This window comes from Nyctibius grandis, chromosome 3 (assembly GCF_013368605.1).
Source record: "Nyctibius grandis isolate bNycGra1 chromosome 3, bNycGra1.pri, whole genome shotgun sequence".
NCBI lineage: Eukaryota > Metazoa > Chordata > Aves > Nyctibiiformes > Nyctibiidae > Nyctibius > Nyctibius grandis.
This window is the reverse complement of record NC_090660.1, coordinates 45,385,539-45,405,076: the sequence shown is the minus strand read 5'-3', so window position 1 is coordinate 45,405,076 and position 19,538 is coordinate 45,385,539. Positions and strand designations below refer to the sequence as shown.

The window sequence follows — 19,538 nt, the reverse complement described above, 5'->3', positions numbered from 1 at the left end:
TCATCTTCTGGTTGTTATGCACAGTAATTGGTTGCAGGGTCAACACTGCGATGCCGCAACAAAGGGCTATAGCTTAAGGGTAAAGAATAAACAGCAGGAGTTAATGGAAGTTCTGTTACTATATAAAAGCCCCCAAAATGAAAAGAAGGCAGAAAATAAAATATTCCCTATAAGCAAAACTGATTATGAATCCAACGTGCAACCTTAACTCTCAACAAGCTGTTAATTTCATTAAAGGAAAGAAACGTAACAACTACTTTCAAGTATCTGCAACAAGAAAACAACACATGAAGATTTTGAAGCTGTGCTGGCAAACAGAGTGCTGGCTGCTGGTGCCGATTTATTTGTGTGAAAATATAGGCCAAGAAAGGTGTCTGGAATTACAGTATTATTCATAAAATATCCATTACTAGGGTACAGGCAACTTTGTTCAAAACACCATGTGTGATTGCTCCACTGAATATAAACATCCGGGGCAAGTTATATATCTGGCTTTAGTGCCTTTGAAATCACATGCTACGTTTAAGCCAAGAGGTCCAGCCGTACCAGTTTTAACAGTCATGTTATCAAAGTCCAACACTTTATCATTTTAAATCTTCCCATTCAATGACACTTTTGATAAAAATATATTTATTCCTTTTCCCCACACACCAGGAAAGTGAAACAGATGTAGAAGAATTGCAGATGTCTTCTTTCAAAGTATTTCTCCAAATGTAATGATTATCTCCCGACACTCAAGCACTCAGATGAAAAGGTAACAAAGGAATATAATCATCCTTGTGATTTACCAGGTGAAACACTAAGACACACAACATATCCAAACGGAATCCCTCGTTTGTATGCTTCACTGTTATCACTTCTCCTTCCCTTTTCAGTTCCCGCTGTTCTCAGGACCTGAAAGAAGCTTTTACCTGCTTTTCTTTCACCTGCTCTGCTCCCGTGCACAGCTTCGAGCGCTGGGATGGTTCCACGCAGGGTTGTGGCAGAGGCACCGTGTAACCTCCTGCCCTGATGCACTCCCACACCCTACCGTGACCAGGATGACACTCAGCCACAGCCCCTCCATGACACTCAGCCACAGCCCCTCCATGACACTCAGCCACAGCCCCTCCTTCCTCGGTGCTCCACTTTCTCTCCATGTGCGCTCTGCGGTCACTCATTTCCTTCCTTTAAACAATACTGCCTTTTCGAGTGACAACTGTGCCTGCCCAGGCTGACTCCCCGCAGCGTGCCAACCACCCTGGCATGTGCTGCTCCAGGCCTCAGCTGTCCCCGTGGCCCTTTTCCTGTCACAGTAAGCTAATGCCATGATACCACTTACGCAAACACAACACATTTACTTCCAGCTTACTTCCTTATGCCACTGATTCAGCTTTTTTCCAGGGCTGCTCCTAAGGCTTCCATTTGCCACCATTCCTACATAAAGCACCTATGGTTTGCAGCTGACAAGAGCCTGAATCCAGACCAACCCCTTAGACAAACTCTTCTACCACCTCCTTCCGTTCACAACCACGTGATTGTCACAACGAGCTGGATCAAAGGGAAGTGCCCCCAGCCAGGTCCCATCCACTGCCCCACAGCACCCAGCTCTTGGCAGTGCCAGCCCACAGCACCGTTGAGATACATCGGCAAATGGCACTTTGTCTCACTCTAAATTCAGACCCTCAACAAAAGAAACGTAATTGGTCATCTTACAATGTATATGCTGTGTGATACTTACAATATGGTGCATCAGACCAAAAGTATTCACCGTAGAAAGCAAGTTCACAGATAGGGCTGTTATTGCAGAAGACCACGTTTCTGGCTTCCGCTTTTGCCTGCCTTCCGTTCCCCACTACGACAGAGATCTCTGGAGGGCTGCCAGCATCAGAGGGCTTCTTGAAGTATCAATGAGCTTCCAGAAGAAGTTGTTTACATCACTTGGATGCATCTCTAACAGTAATACATCAGCTCTTTCCCATTTTTATATATATATATATATCTCTATCTATATCTCTCTCTCTATATATATATATCTATATATCTATCTCTATATATATCTCTCAATCTATACTTGTTACATATACTCACACACTTCCTGAATTTTTGCCTTGCCTTTCTCAAACCTTTTTCAGCTTGACGGAGGTTTTAATTACATTACATTTTTGACCCACTCCATCCTTCACCTCTCTAGGTATCATGTTTCTTTCCTTTTGGCTTCTGAAGGCCTCAAAGAAAGTTGCAAAACTGGAATTTGAGTAAATACTGTATGAAGAGTACTTTCCATGATGCCTTGGTTGAGTGAACTCAGTATCCTCAGATTTTTTAAAAAAAAAAAAAATTCTTGCTCTTATATAACTGACCAAGAAAGGTCAGTCTAGCAGAAAATTTTACCAGCACATAAAAATTTCATTATGCATTAATAACACCTCATTTCCACTATGAACCTTAATATTAGTCACTTGCATGCTGATAACATCAGAGATAAAAAAACCCTAAGAACTTCACTTGCAAAATAAAGTGATTATGTTTGAATTACAACTAACACGTCATGTCTCCGTGTATAAACTAATGAAAAGAACAACGCTCTGTATTTCCACACAAGTAACAGCACCGAGGCTTCCTTGTCAAACATATTCAGCACTACAGTAGCAAGTAAGTGATCCTCACTTACATGCACCCATTTTGTTGTCCCAGGACAATCCAAGTAAAGATTAATTTTTTCCTGTTACAACTTTGCTTGCCATTCTGTGTTTGACTATTTTTTTTAAGGTTTCTCCAGGCTTCAACAGTACTTAAGGTTAAGATGTTTCTGGGAAATTGCTGTGTGTGTGGATACAGGCACGTGTAAGGACAAGAAACTTCTGCAAAGTATTATAAGGAGGTTTAGGATTAATGTGTTCCATGTGCAGTGTAAGCTGTACTTCCTGAATTCTCTTTTAAAGGAAGAGATGGATGTATTTGCTTCATTATCTAGTAAAAAAGGCTTTACTATCTACTGAATAAAGGCTAAATCACAGAAAACGGAACATACCTTTGGTTCAATGGTGCTACACACCTGGCAAAACATGCAAAAGGCAGAGACCAAATGCAGCATCTGCTCCACTGCTTTGGGGTACAGCAGGGACGGGAAGAGATGAAGTCTTTTACATCCTGTTATCATCCCAATTCATTGCACTTAGGTTTTCACCACCATGATACCAGCGTGCAACCTCTATTGTTAAAATATTTCCCTTCTAGTTGTGCTTTTTTTGTCCCCCAAATATTTAGGTTTTGCTGACAGCAGCTTGCCTCAAATGCTGTTTAAGCAGTAAGACATCACAAGACATATGCTATCCTGAGATAACACACACCTCTGAAGTGCTCTTAGGTGTAGCTGATGCCTTCAACTGCCTGATGAATTTGTTATCTCCAAGAAACACAAGGTTTGGGAGTGTCTTATATTACAAACTAAACCCAAATTTAGTCTTAAAAAATAAATAAATCAGTGATTTTGTATCCTTTCAGGAAAAAAAAAAAAAAAAAAAGAAAAAGAGATCTGACTTGGAGTAACTACTCCTAACTTATGGCTCCCAAATAAGACTCAAATTCAGCTATCATATGACCAAAAAAAATCATTTTAATGGCTATTTATTTTTCTATTATTTGAAGTAACAGAGATAATGAAGCAATATCTGAGGTTTTAGATTACCAACCTGGAAAACAGTTCTAAAAAGCAGGCGGGCAAATCTTCCCCCATGGGTCCTGTACGATGAGTATCTCATGCTCTAAATCCATGTTAAGTAAGTACCTGTATCCAAGTTACAATAAGCATCAATTGAGAGAGTACTTTTGTCTTTCACATGGACACTTTCTCAACGAGATTCTGCAGTTTAAAAGGACGAAATATTGGAATTTTGCCCTTAGCATCACTAAAGTGTAACTGAATCCATTAACAGAGTATCCACAAAAGACAATTCTGAGACTTTCTCCTCCCCTATGTCTTATCCCGTGTAAAGTTTGTATGCTACAGTACATTTCAGGATATGCAATTTGTACTGGCATTGATTACAGAAAAGAAAGAATTCTCTATTCTTCTCTAACCTGAAGCAATTAGGTGCCAAGTGGTTCAACAAAGCAGTTAACAATGATTCCAACCTGACTGCTCATAGCTTAAAATCAAGCCAGCAGTTATGAGTTTTGCTGGATCAGGGCCAAAGCATTCAGCAATTTGCCAGTTCAAACCCATGCTGTCTATAAACAAGGAAAACAAATTCACCATGAAATAAGTTCCCTACACATTTACAAATCCATTCCAGGCATTGAAAAGAATGTCTAGATATTGGTCACAAAATATGGCACAGCAGCAGTCACACACACCAGACTCTTCTCAGTGGTGCCCACTGACAGGACGAGGGGCAATGGGCGCAAGCTGAAACATGGGAAGTTCCATCTGAATATGAGGAGGAACTTCTTTACTTTGAGGGTGGCAGAGCACTGGAACAGGCTGCCCAGGGAGGCTGTGGAGTCTCCTTCTCTGGAGATATTCAAAACCCACCTGGATGCAACCCTGTGCAACATGCTCTAGGTGAACCTGCTTTGGCAGAGGGTTGGACTAGATGATCTCCAGAGGTCCCTTCCAACCCTTAACCATTCTGTGATCCAAAAGTCTCATTCAAGGACTAGGATGTTGAAAATTATAGTGAAAAACCTCAAAGTTTTCCTCCATACTTTTCACAAAATTCACTATATGGTTTTCTTCTTCCCAAAAATCCAGGTTTGCTGCTGATAAATCTTGTAGGCAATCAAGAGAAAACTGAGAATAAAAAAAAAAGTTATTGATGCTCTCAATGTCAAGTGTTTCCTTGACTGCAGCTAAGTTGCTCTTTACTTCTACTGGTATGACTGGTACCACAGTCAGGCCCATTCAAGTTAAAACAATCCAGTGCTTGAACGACACTACTGGGTTAAAAAGTAATAAAATGAAGTCAAGTGACCTAGTAAAACTTGTATTTGTAAAATGCACCTCCAGAAAACAAATGATCTACCAACACAATGCCAAACTGCGCATTACTTTCATACCCTGTGCAGCCCTGGGACTCCCACCAGGTTTCAGCTCACACAGAATTTAGCCCACCATATCCCACTGAGAGCATCTACTCCCAAACCTAATGCATTAACAAAGAAAACCTGACTCTCGGTTTAAGATGGATGAAGGGCAAACTGTGAAGCATACTGTTAAGAGCAGCAAAAAGATTTAACATCAGAAATCTACACAAGTCCCTCGCTAGCAGTCATTTACAGATCAGTAGAATTCTGCTAAACACAGCCACAGCACTACTGAAACATTTGGAAATCAGATTAAAAACACTACCATTGTAATTTTCTTTGCCTGAATCTTGTCTTATTAGCTGGGGGGGAGGGAGTCCTCACTCAGTAATCAGAAACTGATAGAAAACAAAAGCACTACACCAAGTGATCTTATGACTATAGATGTCACAAAGCAGTATTTCACATGCTATAGCTTGATGTAATAGAAACATCCAGTACTAAGAAATACCAGAATTGCTAAACCGGCTTTTATAAGGCAGCAAGGCCAGGGTAGGTGGTCCAGAAGTGAGGGTTTTGGGAAAGCTGAGTTACTGAGCAGCTGGATTCCCAAATGCACATCCCTACGTGCAGACGTTTATAATACTTGCTGAAGAAGAGCTACAAGCCTACGATGAAAACTGGAACCCCTGTGCAACTGACTTAAACAAAGGGGTATTTTTGAATGCACAAACTGAAAACAAGATGGCTAAGCTTTCCACACCCTTGGAAATTTATTTTTTTTTTAAATGCTAGTGTTTGGTAAGCATGGAATGGAGATTGGCAATTCAGGGAGGACTAAACATAGACACAAGCAACCCTTAGAAGCAGCTCTTGTGACAACATTTCCAAAATCTGCAGATGAAGCATGAACTAATCTTGCTCTGGGCATCTTGCGTAAGCTTCAGGGCAAAGTTTATCCTACTATCACCTACCTTTAAGAAACCACACTCACTTGCTTGCTTTCTAACAGATAAAATAAAGGCTGGGTAAGCCTATCTCTCCCTTAGCATCTTGGTACAAAATTTCTTTCAGAGCTATGCTTTGGTCGCTCGTATCACAGACCTACAGCTACAATAAATTGTCTAAACAATATTTCTGTCTAATTGTGTTTCTTATTATTGTATCTGGTAACCTGCAAAAAAGGAATGCTAACAATTAAAGCTAAATACAGTAGAGTATCTTTGACATGCTGTATCAAAACGCCCTGCACAACATTCTTCGCTACTTAAACAAGACACCCATTGAAATATTTGCAAGGAATAAAAGCAGTGCAACAGTTGGATTAATAACTTCAAAATGCTGCAAAGTAAGTTCTCTCTGAGCAACAACAAAGCCAATGTCTGTCATGAGAAGTCATTCTCCTACTGAAGTATCTCAAGCTCAGCCAGCAAGCCTTAGTTCTGACTTGAGCTGACTGTCTGTTATCTCTTCCTCATCACCCTGCCCCGTTGTGAGAGGAACTTGAATTACTGTTTAACACTCCTGCTGGCCACCCACACTACATGCAACTGAGTAAAACACGACCTACTAACACAGAGCATGGTAATGAGGAACGTAGTGGAAATTACCCAAGATGCCTATAGGGCAATCGTTAAATGTTCCTTCGTTGGTATGATGTCAGGATAATGTATAGCATTAAAGGGTACAGACTGCATTACCCCAAAGCACTACTGCCTTGTTCCAGTCAAATACTTTTTGCATGAGCTTCTTGAAGCACAGCTCCCACCATAAGCTTAAGATAAAGAAGGGCCAAGCAACTTCACATGTGTGAGGTACACATGCCTAGGGAGGTCTTAACCATACCTGTAGATGTCTTACGGCTCTTCTCTCTTCCTCGCCCCTCGATACATGCTTCAGTGATTCTGGCTGCCAGAATTTTTGTTATCCATTTCCTTGGGATGATCAACATAATATCTATTTTGTTCTGTCCCCTCAGTTCTTCTTCCCATTCATATCAACCCACAGTTAAAGATAAACGAAAACAAAAAGCTATTGCTGATGCCAGTACCAGAGGAATATAGTCACACATACGAGATACCCTCTGCAGTCCTGAGGAGTGTACAAGAGCCCAAAGGGGAGGGAAGAAGTAACAAAGTGCTGCTGTGGAGATACACACAGGCCTGTACTGGCCAAAAATGATGGTCCAGCCTGCAGTGTTTTGCAGAGAAACTTCAGATCATGAGAAAATACCACACCACATGTGGCTTTGCTAGGCACATCAAGATTGGACTATGTGCATTACAGCAAGGTAGATGTAAAAGAGACATTTCTGACTAGTATTATTAGGCATGTTCAAACTAGGTAACTGATCAAGTCCTGATCCATCAAATTTGCTTTAAGGAACAGCTTGAACTTTGCAAAGTCCCAGACGACGCCTAATAGATCTTACTTCTGCAAGCACAGGGTCCTTGTCCCTGCCCAGCTTCCCTATGATTTTAACTTGCTTGCATTTGAAAGCCCTGGCATTAATCCCACTGGCGTTAACAACCAAAACAATTAGTTGGGGTTGAAAAGTTGAGGGGGTTTTATATTCCAACAACCACTCCTCGGCAATGCCAAAATTAACTGGTGAAGTGTGTAATCACTGTGTAACATTTTTATCTTTGTGGTAGGGATCTAACAGAAGCCACCGAGACACTGTTCTTCCTTGAAACTACCTCACTTCTTGGAAGCCTGGCGCAGTAGTTACCAATTATCCAGCACTGAGACATTCTCCAATTTGTTGTATGCTTATTCTGCAAAATTGATATGCTAAATAACTTCAACATACTTAAGATAGTACACACAGAACATGATCTTCATTTGGTGTACAATGTCCCAACAGCACTGCCTTCAGTGGCATTATACTGTGGGATTTACAGTAAGTGAGAGTCTGGCATGAGAAGTACCTAAAATGTAATTATTTGATTAAGATATGTAGTAAAAATGTTTGATTTTTAAATAGTGGAGAGGAACTCCCTTGCACACAGAGAAACATTTTTTCATATAAGCAGAACAATGAAGTCCTAGTACTGGATACTGGCAGCTGTGTTTCATGCATTAACTTTGGCAACAGAAAACATTTACTAGGACTATCTTTCTCTCTTCTTTGGAGTTACTATACATTTTTATTTTTCTGTTTTCACCTGCTTAGTTGTTTTATTCTTACTGTTCCTCTCCTCCCCCAAATTACACCCTCGCTGTTTTACTTTACTTTTGGTTTATTTTAAATTAAAAGCCTGAAGAAATCAGGTACTTTTCATTAAAGTTCCAGCTCTTGGATTTGTTATAATTTATATCTGAAAAAAACAAAGTCCAAGTTTATGCTTCATAAATCTCTTCTACTCTTCTTCTTTCACAAAACTTACTGGTGGTGTTACGTTTCTATTAAAGCATTCCAATTTACATACAGGACTTTCTTATAACATGCCTGGGATAAATGGTATGTGTTACATCTCCCAGTTCGTATAACCTGTAAGCAATTCACAGGCAGCCATTTCTTCTCCTTCAATTTACTAATAAAGATACTAAAACAGTGTCTGGCCATAGATTTCTAGGAGTTTTTAAAATGTAACAAACACAAAGAGCGAGCTCCAAAACCAGGCACTGCACCTTTTTTTTCAGACTTTTTAGCAGATCCGTAATAACAAGCCGGTGGGTCCACTGGCAGGTGCGGACAAGGCTGCTCCAGACCTTCTGGTTTTCACATGGAAATCCTCTTGGGGTTACTCACCTTCGAGCACAGGGTGTCACGAGCCCTCACAGCTTCAGTGAGAGACACCCAGCACTCTGCCTTGGAGGGTTTGAACCCCAGCACCATCCCACACCTCTTATCAGGCTCCCCCCCTCTTCGAAACCTCACTGCACAGCACAGCTCCCTTCACCAAGGTCCTGCTCCTCTCTGCCTTCCCCCATTCCCCTTTCTCTCCTCCCTGCATCCTACTCCCACCTTATCTCACCCCTTCGTGGAGCTCTTCTTCTCCTGAGCAAGTCCCACCATACCACAGCTAATTCCCGACACAAACCAAATGCAGCCATGCCACCACTGTTTTGTATTCATTGTTTGAGGTTTTTTTGTTACAGTCTCTGCAGTCTAGCAACTTGTGTCCACCTCATCTCTTCAGACTACGAGCTCCTTGGGCCCAAAGCTGTGTTCGTACAGGGCCCAGGGCAACAGCTCTCACTCACAATCAGCCCCTTCCTGCATTAGCCAGCGTAATAAAAACAGCATGTGTTGAGTAAGAGTGAATCAGTCTCTCCTTAAAACACTTCAAAAATCCGGAGGAGTCTGACAGAGGAAAAAAAGAAAAAGAAAAGGGAGAGAAGAGGCAGGAGAGAAAGGAAACAAAATGGAGGAGATGGTTTTCACCAGAAGCAGCATTCCCTCTGAGGTGCAAGATGCTCTCCTGTCACTGCCATCCTTCCTTGACAAGGTCAGGCTAGAAGCAGCATTCCTCTCCTTTATTCCTATGTAACACTCCTTTTCTTTTTCTTCCCGCCCCCGCTCCCACCTAACATTTGCTTCCTGCCCAGTCTGGCACTTACATGAAAAAAGAAGTACCTTTATGGCACTCCCTTACCGACCAGAGTATCACAGGCCTGCGCTCTTACTACATGCTTGCCGAGTGCCAAGTGGTATTTAAACTGCTTTCACTTCTTTTCTTCATCTTCCCACCTGCCAGCAGCAGTCACAGCCTCAAAAATTATACTTCCTTCTTCATTTCAGGACTGCAATAGTTCATAATGCCTAATGCAACAAACTGTAACGCCCTCACTGCTAAATACACCATGACAATGAGGGGGCCCACATTGAGCCTTAAAAATACTAACCAGCAAATGTACACGGGCTGAATTATTTCTTTGGCATACCTAAAACTGTATTTCAGTTGAGAAGCTGAAAGATTTAAAAAAATAAGAGTATTTTCCCTTCCACTTTTATCAATGCTTGCATAACCCCCATCTAGTGTCTCAGTCATAGCTCTGGGTTTTTTTTTAGTTAAAAATGAAAATCACACAAAAAAAGAAAAGCCTCAAGTTGGGGAAGTGCTGAGCAACTACTGTGATTCAAACAGCTTTGGACGCAACTCAGTGGAAATTCAGGTAGTTTGCTAGTGGTCTGAATGCCAAATAAAACCAAAGACTGATCCGGGGCAGGAAGACCTTGAAAATATTTAGAAGCTGCTCTTAAAAGAGTGAACGTGCTCTGAGCCACCTTTTCCCACATGGCTGTCACGCAAAGCATATATACGTCATGCATATATATTTGTACGACAGGTATCATGCTGTACACCGTCTACGTGACTCTAGAAAACTAATTTTTACCCTCCTTCCAACAAGATGGAAAGCATTTTGTAACTAGCTAGCTTACCCCCCGGCAGCTCATAAGCTGGGTTTGCAAACACTACCCTCGTGCCTGAGAAATCATTATGTTACTCTACATACACAGCGGGGACAAATTACCAATGTGTTAAGAGCAAAGAAGTGCCTACCGTGGAAGCTCTCAACCCCATTTCACATGCAAGGTGCAATTCTTGCCCTTCTCCCAACAAGGCCCATCACTACTTCCCAGCTCCAGTCACCCTCAGCCCCAACATCTGTTGGCCCTAAGTGACCAGGGAAGTGCATTGCCAGCTTCCCTGCTGCAAGACACTGTATGTCAACAGGACTACTCGGATCATTAAGAGTTAAACGCACAAAGAAGTATTTTCAGCTGAGTCAAGGCCACAACATTCAATTCTTGGCAGTCTCAAGGCCCTTTTCTGACCCAGGACAACACAGTAATGTGTCAAAGCAGAGAAAAAAAGATATGAAAGTAAAAAAAAAAATGCAGATATTATATAACAACCTTATGAGTAGCACAAGATTTTCCTGACCACAGCCTGAGTAAAAATAATACCGTAGAAGGCATGTCAGGGAACAGGAACTGAGAGTGCTGCTTGCCCGCCTCCCCTGGGGAGGGATGCTGTCCGTGGGGCTGGAGCGCGGAAAAGCTTCACTGGCAAGAGCGACTACAAAAAGCCACAGCAGAGGATCACAGAATCACAGAATAGTAAATATAGTTACAGGATAGTAAACCACAGCACTTCTAGGACAAAATGGGGTTCAAGGCCATACCAGAACACCTGATTTTAGCAGAAGCATACACAAGGGCGGAATCTGGTCTATATTCTGTACACCTTAAGTTTCTGTTTGTAGGCGAGGGAAAGAAAGCCTTTCAAGTTAAATCAGCAATCTGCAGAAGAGTAAAACTCATCCTATTGCCTGCTGGACAGAAGGACCCCAGTCCCTTAGAAAACAACGTAAGTGCAGTGTCAGTAAATCTGCATATCAAAAAGAGAAAATCGAGAAACCTAAGACTTGAAAACTCCTTAAAAAAACACAAAAAACAACTTTTTGTTGAATCTAAAAAATCTTTGTCACTTGTAAAAAATGTTCACTTCATTGACAGCAAGTGTAACATTTCTCTTGGTCATAAGATTAAAGTGTTTCTTATTAGCCAATTAACTAATTTATTAACTCTTTGGTTGTGGTGTTAGCAAATATAAAATGCAGCAGCCACCCTCCCAGCCCATCAACGTAAACACATCCTTTTTCCAAGATGCACCTTTAATTCAGGCCCATCAGTTTGCTGCTTCTTTACAGTTAAAGAAGATAAAGACCAATTTGGCACCCAAAAAAGGAGTTTCCAGGTGTTGGCTAGTGACACTGGTTAAGCAAGTCACCTTAATTCCTATGAGAGAAACTGCTGTGTGACTTTAACTCTCACCTTTCCCTCCTGCAACAAGGGCTCAGAGCTTGAGGTAAGAAGCAGGACAAGCAAAGATACGAGATGGCTCCTCTTGTTAAAAATAAAGTGCTTAATACAGAGAGTGCATAAGAACGGCTTTCCTATTTGAACATCATGTGAAAAAGTGTTTCGGTGTTTTCAGCCCATCTCCAAAGAGATGATTTTCCATCACAGCAGTTTCCATAAGGGCACTGTACATTACACCAGTAAAACATGGCAGCCCCATTTAACTCCAGACAAAGCTGCAGTTTTATCACTATATCTTATATCAACTGTACCAAGGTGTTTCAGGTGGCAGCTGATGCATTTTCACACAAAGTAAGTATGTACGCTCCCACAAGGAACTTAATGTTTAAATGTCCAAAATCCAACAGCAGACAGGAAAGTCAAATTTTGAGTCTTTTAAATGGGCAAATAATCACAGTGAAAATATTTAAGTCAGATTGTTACTAGGACTTTTTGGAGTTGTGGTTTATGGCAAGGGCAAGAAAGCATAAAAAAAAAAAATGGAGTTCTTGGTTTAATATACATTTCTGTTCCAGCGTGCACCCCATTTGTCCATCGGTGACTTGATCCATGTTGTAGCAAAATCAAGTTTAGGACCGTTCTTGTAAGTTTAAGGACAGATGGGTTTAATTTTTTACAATTTCAATCCTTTGGAGCTCTCTTCCCTCTACGCCTTACATTTTGAAAGTTATATTGCCAAGCAGTGTCAGCCCCAACTTCAGTTGTCCTAAAACCATGGGACTTGCATGAAAGCAGCTTAATGACAAAAAAAATATATCCAACATTGCTTCAAACCTTTATGAAAAACATTTAACTATTAATACACAATTCTGGAAAATGTTGCTTTGCTGCTGCAGGGTCTGTAGCCAGGAGAAAGCACAACATTATATAAAATCCTGAAAGAAAACAGCTAATTGAATAAACACACCCTCTTCCACAATGGTGCAGATTACTTCATCCTCAATGGTCTTGCAAATGAGTTTAACTCTAGAGATAACTATGTTCTTCACAAAAAAAAACGAATGAAAAGGAGAGGAAAATGTTATCGTTTGCCAAATTGAAAACAAACAAAAAACAGCACAAGGCTAGTAAGGAAAGAACGGTTAATCTCACATTTCTAAAAGGGTATCATAAACTAAGAATGGTGAACAACAAAAATAAAATATTTTTTAAAAAAGATACAAAAGTGCTTAATAGTGTGCTTTTAAATATTTACTTTGCTGCTATTTGGAGAATAATTTGTTCCATTTAGTAGTGTTGGGCTCGAAGGACCGCTTTAATCCAGGGAGATTAATTATAGCCTTTGGAGTTATAAACATAATTTGGGAAGTGAAGCAGAGAAAAGCAGAGAAACGCCTCTCGCGCTGGCGATGAACAAGTTCACGCACTTCGGGGCTCCACCACACAGGCTGTGCCCTTGCTACACCTGCACCCTACGGGCAGAACTGTGCACAGGACGCTTATAAATCAGGGGAAAACAGCCTGAAAAACATCCAGTGAAGACACTACCCTACAGTGTTGCTATAGGCAACTAAGATACTTCTCAGGTGTTCTTCACCAAAATACAAGTTCACCTGCACCTTATGAAGACATCCTCTGATCTCACTTTTATTACCTGCGCTGGAAATGAGTCACCACGCCAAGACAACCAGCAGCACTCAGCAGGCACGGGACCCCATCCACACTGCCTTTGAACCTCTCGCGTGCTTTCACACATCTCTCCTTCTGCTCATCACCACATCCTGCACCAGGAGACACACTGACCATCGACAGCGAGCAGGGCAAAGCTGGGAGCGATCTTACCTAGCAAGGGGTCGGCTGCTCCCTCCTCCGAGCTCTCCTCAGCCCCCTCCTCCCCCAGGCCGGAGGTGGCCGAGTCCTCCGGGGCTGACGCAGACCCGGGGGTGCTGGGCCCGCTGACGGACCCCGAGTCACCTTCCTCACTGCTGGAGCCGTAGCGGTCAGGCTGGACGGCTGTCCCACCCTCGCCGCAGCTCCTCCGCTCCTTGCGGTGCACCCGGGAGTGCAGCACCATTTGGTGGTAGGTGCGGAAGATCTTCCCACACTCGAAGCACTCAGTGGACTTGTTCTGGGCAGCCCTCCGGCTCTGCCGTGAGGCAGGGCGGTAGTCCAGGTCCCCCTGGGCAAGCGGACAGCTCTCTCCTGGCGGGGCACCACTGGTTTTCTCCGGGCGCCCACTGGTACAGCTCTTCTTCTTGGGGTTGCTGGAAGAGCTGGGCGAGTCCTGGTCTCTCTTGCGCTTCTCCTGGTTGACAAGGATATACTCTCTCTTATCCTTGTCATAAGTCACGTCCGCATCTGCCAGGGCCTCATCCCATCCCACATACTTCACATACTCAGAAGGCTCTACTACTTTTCCTTTGGTGGCCAGCTGCCAAGCTTGATAGCTACTGACCGGATCCAGCTCGGCTACTCTTTTCCCAGGCTGTCCTCTTGTAACTCTATCCAGCCCTACAGATGGTCTTAGATTGAGACACTGCAAGAAAAACTGTTGCGTTACCGAGGAGCTTAGGCTCCCGTCATTTAAGCCCTCAGCTTTATCCCCAGCACTGCCCCGCTGTGCTTGGTAGTGAACAGCATTATGCGCTTTCAGGCTTTCCATATTCGTAAACAGATTTCCACACTTGGTGCAAACTTCGTACAGAGAGAGGCCCGTCACAATCGTCTCTTCTTGTATCACGTCATTGATAGTGGCTATGAGCTCCAAATCATTTTTTGGTTTGTTTTTGCTCCCGGTCTTGGGGCCGTGCGACTTCATGTGATTTTTGAGAAACCAGGGCTCTTTGAATCTCCTGCCACAAATGTGGCACCCATGATCAAATGACCCCCTGTGCTTTTTCATGTGAGCTTTCAGGAACCAGGTTTGACTAAAGGCCTGACCGCAGACTTCGCACGGAAACTCGCCCGCACTCAGCTCACTCTTGCAGTTCTCAGCGTAGGTCTCCCCGTTTGGGACCTGAGCCGTTATATGGTCCTTCTCTATGTGGTTTAACAGCGTCTCCTCCCTCAGGGTCATGTAGCTACACAACCTGCACTTGAACGGTTTGTGGACCTGGTGCAGGTGCTGCTCCAGGTCCTTCTTCCTTTCAAATTTGTTTTTGCAGAAGGTGCACTGGTAGGAGGTCAGCTTGCCATCCTCTTCAGCTGGCGCAGACTCCGTGACCTCCTTCTTGCTGCTTCTCAACAAGATCTTGCTGCTATCTACCTGAGCGGTACCGTTCAAGATCTTGTTGCAGGCAGACGTGCTTTTAGTGGGGCTGGTGCACCCACCCAGGCCCTCCGAAACGCCCATCTCCCCCAGCTGCGTCTCTCCCATCTCCGCCTCATGCACCTGACTTAAAGTGCCTGTTCTGTGACTACGGATGTGGATCTTCAGGTTACCCTTTTGGGAAGCTCTGTGATCACAGTAAGGGCATTTGTAGGGCTTCTCGCCCGTGTGCTTTCTCATGTGCTGCGACAAGGAGCTCTGAAAAGGGAAACTTTTACCGCAGATGCAGCAGCTGTGGCACATTGTCTTGTCAGCATCCATGTCGTTCTTGCTTAGCTTGCCTGGGCTGGAGGATCTCCGTAACTCCATTTCTGCCTCTCTACTACGATCCATCTGTATTACTGCAACATCAGGTGAGCGGGGCAGAAGGACAAAAGCATGTCCGGCAGCAGAGGAGGGCTGGAGTGCGTTTTCAATCATACGGCTCTGCAGAGAGACGTTTTATTGCTTCATTCTCGGAGTAACATTTCTCCTTTCAGCTGCTCGAGAGAGTCTGAAGTGCCAATTTACTTCCGTGTGCTCTGTAAGCGGATGGCATAGATCATCTGAAACAAGAACAAAAATCACACAAATGTACAGAAATTGTTTAAGCGAATTCTTAAATATATTTAAACTTATTCATATTTTTAATTCAACAGCTTCCATCACTCGCCCCACATTCAGAAGTATACTATACCACGATTTATTGCACCAAAAAGCAGCAGCTTCTCTTTCTGCTGATATTCTACACTTCAATGGCAAGTATTCAAAGCATCATTAATAAACAAGTAAAATCCAAACAAGAGCAAACATTAATTTCCATACACTGACATCACAGTGTCTTTTAAAAAGTGTAAATTTTAAAAATATTTTGTGTTTTAAACCCAGGCAGAAGTGGCTAAAAATACACCTTAAATGAGGAAAACATTTCTTGAGGGGGTTATTACACTTTAAATCTGTGGCTTTACCATCATGTGTAATTTCATGTAAAATACTTACTTGCCAAAGATAAAAGGCTTTACTAGAGACTTTAGCAAGTATCATATTCCTGCTGGCAACTGCATTACTTTGCGTCTCAGACAGCTCAGCTGTGCTTGATGTGGCATGCACAGAGCAGGCGCAGAGGCTGAGGACACTCAGTACTTTAATTAGAGAGAAAACAAGAATCCAGAGCCTGACAAAGCATTCAGGAAAACTAAGTTATTTCCTGATGGACAACGAAGGAAAAAAAAAACCAAAAAAACAAAACACCTTTAAGTGTAATATTTAGTCTCAATCTAACAAAGTAAACTATTAATGTGTGTAGGTATCAAATGATCTTAAAAGTCAGTGATTTATGTTAACAAGACATACAGGAAACCACAGCACCACCCACCCCAATGAAACAGAATCTTAACTATAAACAAACAAACAAACAAAAAAAACCCCAAGAAATAACTTTGATTAACAAAACAAACTAATAAAAGTTTAAAAGCCTTTGTATCTTGTCACAATTAAATGTAAGGGTCAAAATCTGCCTCAGCAATGCAAGATGCAACACATCAGCAATTCTCCACCTTATATATGGCAAAAATCAATGGTTAAGATTTCCATAGATGGTTTCTTTTCCAATTACCACAACTGTAGAAGAAAAATCCTTCCCACTTTCTATCCTCATTAAGTACTACAACCACCACATGACTGAAATCAAATACTGTATTCTCTAATACATAAAACCAATCTATTACTACATTAAGAAAACACCAGCTTCTTAAAATGTAGCTAAAAATATGCAGAACAAGACTATATATTCACATATCCATCACTTGACATCTATGACTCAATAAATAAAGAGCTACAGATCTAGAGTTGCAAATTTTAAGGTTTCTCATTGTATTCATCTCTTAGTCTCTTCAATATGTAAATAAATAGTCTAACCACATCACCAGCATGAGCATAACAAAAAGCAAGGTAAAACTGATGCAAAGCTCATCTCAGTTACACACTATAGAATAACTTTGTTATGTTTAAGTTAATCTAGCCCTTTTATTTGCTACAAGACCATTCATTTCTGGGTTTGATTTTCTGCATATCTGGTATCCGTTCAGCATGTTAAGAGTTATCAACAGCATCTACCCAGACTACCTTTTCCTTGGAGAGCTGATAATAATATCTAAGGGATGTGTTATAAACGCAATTGCATTTCCTGAATGAAGCATTTTTATATTATGACCAAAAAACCAAATCACATCAGATCACAAATTGAGAAATCCATATGAACAGGAAGTTTATGAACAAGAGTATCTAAATTAATCTCTGAAATTAGCCATCTAAAACCAAACTGAGGGGCAGCCTCAGAAGAAACTCCCTGGGTATATAAAGGATGGCAGCCAGTGCACGTTGAGGCTGTACCAGAAGGTACAAACATGACAAAGAGCAAATACAAATGCAGTTTACACTGCATATTGATGGATTAAACAATTCAGAGTAACATCATTTATTTTACCTGCAATCTGAGTCTGCCAAGTAACAACCCATACTATCTTATAATCAAAGACTTAACCTAAAACTCATTAGATGATAAACGACAGAGTAATTTCTTGCATTTAACGTGATGGTATACTTGAACAAGCAACAGCTGCTTCTGAAATGTTCTGCACCACTGTAGAAAAAACAGCTAGCAAGCTTTGGGGACAGATTTCTCCTGGTATTTTAGATAATGTTTTCTACATTCTGCATTTTCTACAGTTTATACTGGTGAGAACACTGCTTATTGGCAGGCTGACTTCTACACTGGTGACTTTTTTTTTTTTTTTTTTCCAAAGGTAGGTCCCATTTTAACTCAGCTTTCTACAGTGTTTCCTGTCTGAAAGTTCAAAAGAGCTTTAAGAGCCAAACTTCGTCAGACAAGAATACTGTGTGCAGCAGTTCAGGCACATATAAATCCAAAGCGTCAGAGATCCTTTTGTTTACTTGGCCACAGCTTCCCTGCGCATAGTCTTGACATATTTCACTTTAATTATTTATAGCATTTTCATTAATGAAGCTTAGTTATGGAAATGAGGATATGAAAAAAGCATTATTTATAACAGGGATATCAGCCACTCACAAGAGACCCCTCTAGCCCTACATTCAATTAGGCCTGAGGGGAGGAAAAAGTCTGAGTTTAAAAATTACTGAATTATTTTATTAGTCAAAAAGTTGAAATAAAGTATTCCTAGATTTGAATTATTTGAACTCATAATACACACTTAAGACACAGAATTTCAAGTTGCATCTTCCACAGACAGAAATTCCAGAAGGAGGAAGTGTGTTCACCCAATTTGAGTTTGCTCTACAGAGTGTGCAGATGTCTGCCTTCGGCTCTGGTAAATCAAACACGTATCAACAGCTTACGACTCCTTCCTCACATCACTTGAGTGCTACTTAAAAGTAATTCTCTTAGAGGGGCTCTTTGCAGAGCAGCAAAGCTAGTGTTCATCAGAAAGGAAAGAAGCAGCAAATACGAAATAAAAGTGGCAACTTTGAAAACTGCTTCAATTCAGGAGACTGAAAGTACAAAATGACAAAAACAATACCTGTAAAGAATCCTACCAATAGAAAATAACATTTTGGCTTAATAATTTCCACCTTAGTATTAATTATTAAACTATTATTTCAACATCAAAGGTGGCACAAGGGATGGAAGACATCAACTGGTAAATCAAACCACACTGATTACTCTGCCACTGTGAGTAAAATTTTGCCACAGCTCTTTCTGTTTCTTTCTGGCAGACTGCAATGATAAAAATATCTGTATTTTGAAATAATTATGCATTTGAAAGTATTCTGAAATCATTCTCTTTCAGCACACATTGAATGTGGCCACCTCCAGCCACCCTAAGGCTATTAAAAAATGTTTCAACTCTAACTAATTTCAGGTGGTAACCAGTAACCTTTCATCACCTTGGTCCACGTTCAGCCTGCAGTTCCTTAGCACCAGCTTGTCACACAGAATTTATAGCAGAGTCGCATCTAGCCTGCAGATTTCTCCCAGACTGTCATGGCATGGAAATCCCTGCTAGCACAGAGGCAAGCCATAAGGAAATGCAAGTGAATGTAAAGTGTAAAGGACTATGCAGACTTTAAAAATATTTTGTGTGTTTTAATGGCATTGCAGCCTATGCTAAATGACGCACAATTTTTTTTGGAGGCGAGTTCGATATTCTGTTGTAAGGGGCATATGAACTAGTTTAGCTTCCTTTTGTGGAACTAGGGATCAGTGGTTCACGTAACAAGCCACGGGCCAGTGTCACAGAGGCACTTTCATCCCCTTTAAACTACACCAAGGCACTTATCACTGTTTACGTGCAGGTTTGGTATATGAAGCAAAGTGGAAAAGAAACATGAACGAAGACCCAAGAACAGGAGGGGTGGCGCACTGGGAAATGCCTTTGCTCAGCCAAGTGTTTTAGTTACAAGACTTATTCC

The 19,538-nt window shown here is 41.6% G+C and overlaps 1 protein-coding gene across 2 annotated transcripts in view; it reads right to left on the bottom strand.

Annotated features, from left to right (window-relative positions):
• ZNF516 (zinc finger protein 516) overlaps window positions 1-19,538 on the bottom strand; it is a 114,821-nt gene that overhangs the window by 53,817 nt on the left and 41,466 nt on the right. For both annotated transcript variants that reach the window (XR_011047815.1, XM_068396326.1), the window contains exon 2: window positions 13,625-15,655. Coding sequence is in view for 1 of the 2 variants with exons in the window: in XM_068396326.1 (XP_068252427.1) it covers window positions 13,625-15,530 (1,906 nt within the window). In the remaining variant the exon portion in view is untranslated. The remainder of the gene's footprint in view (window positions 1-13,624; window positions 15,656-19,538) is intronic.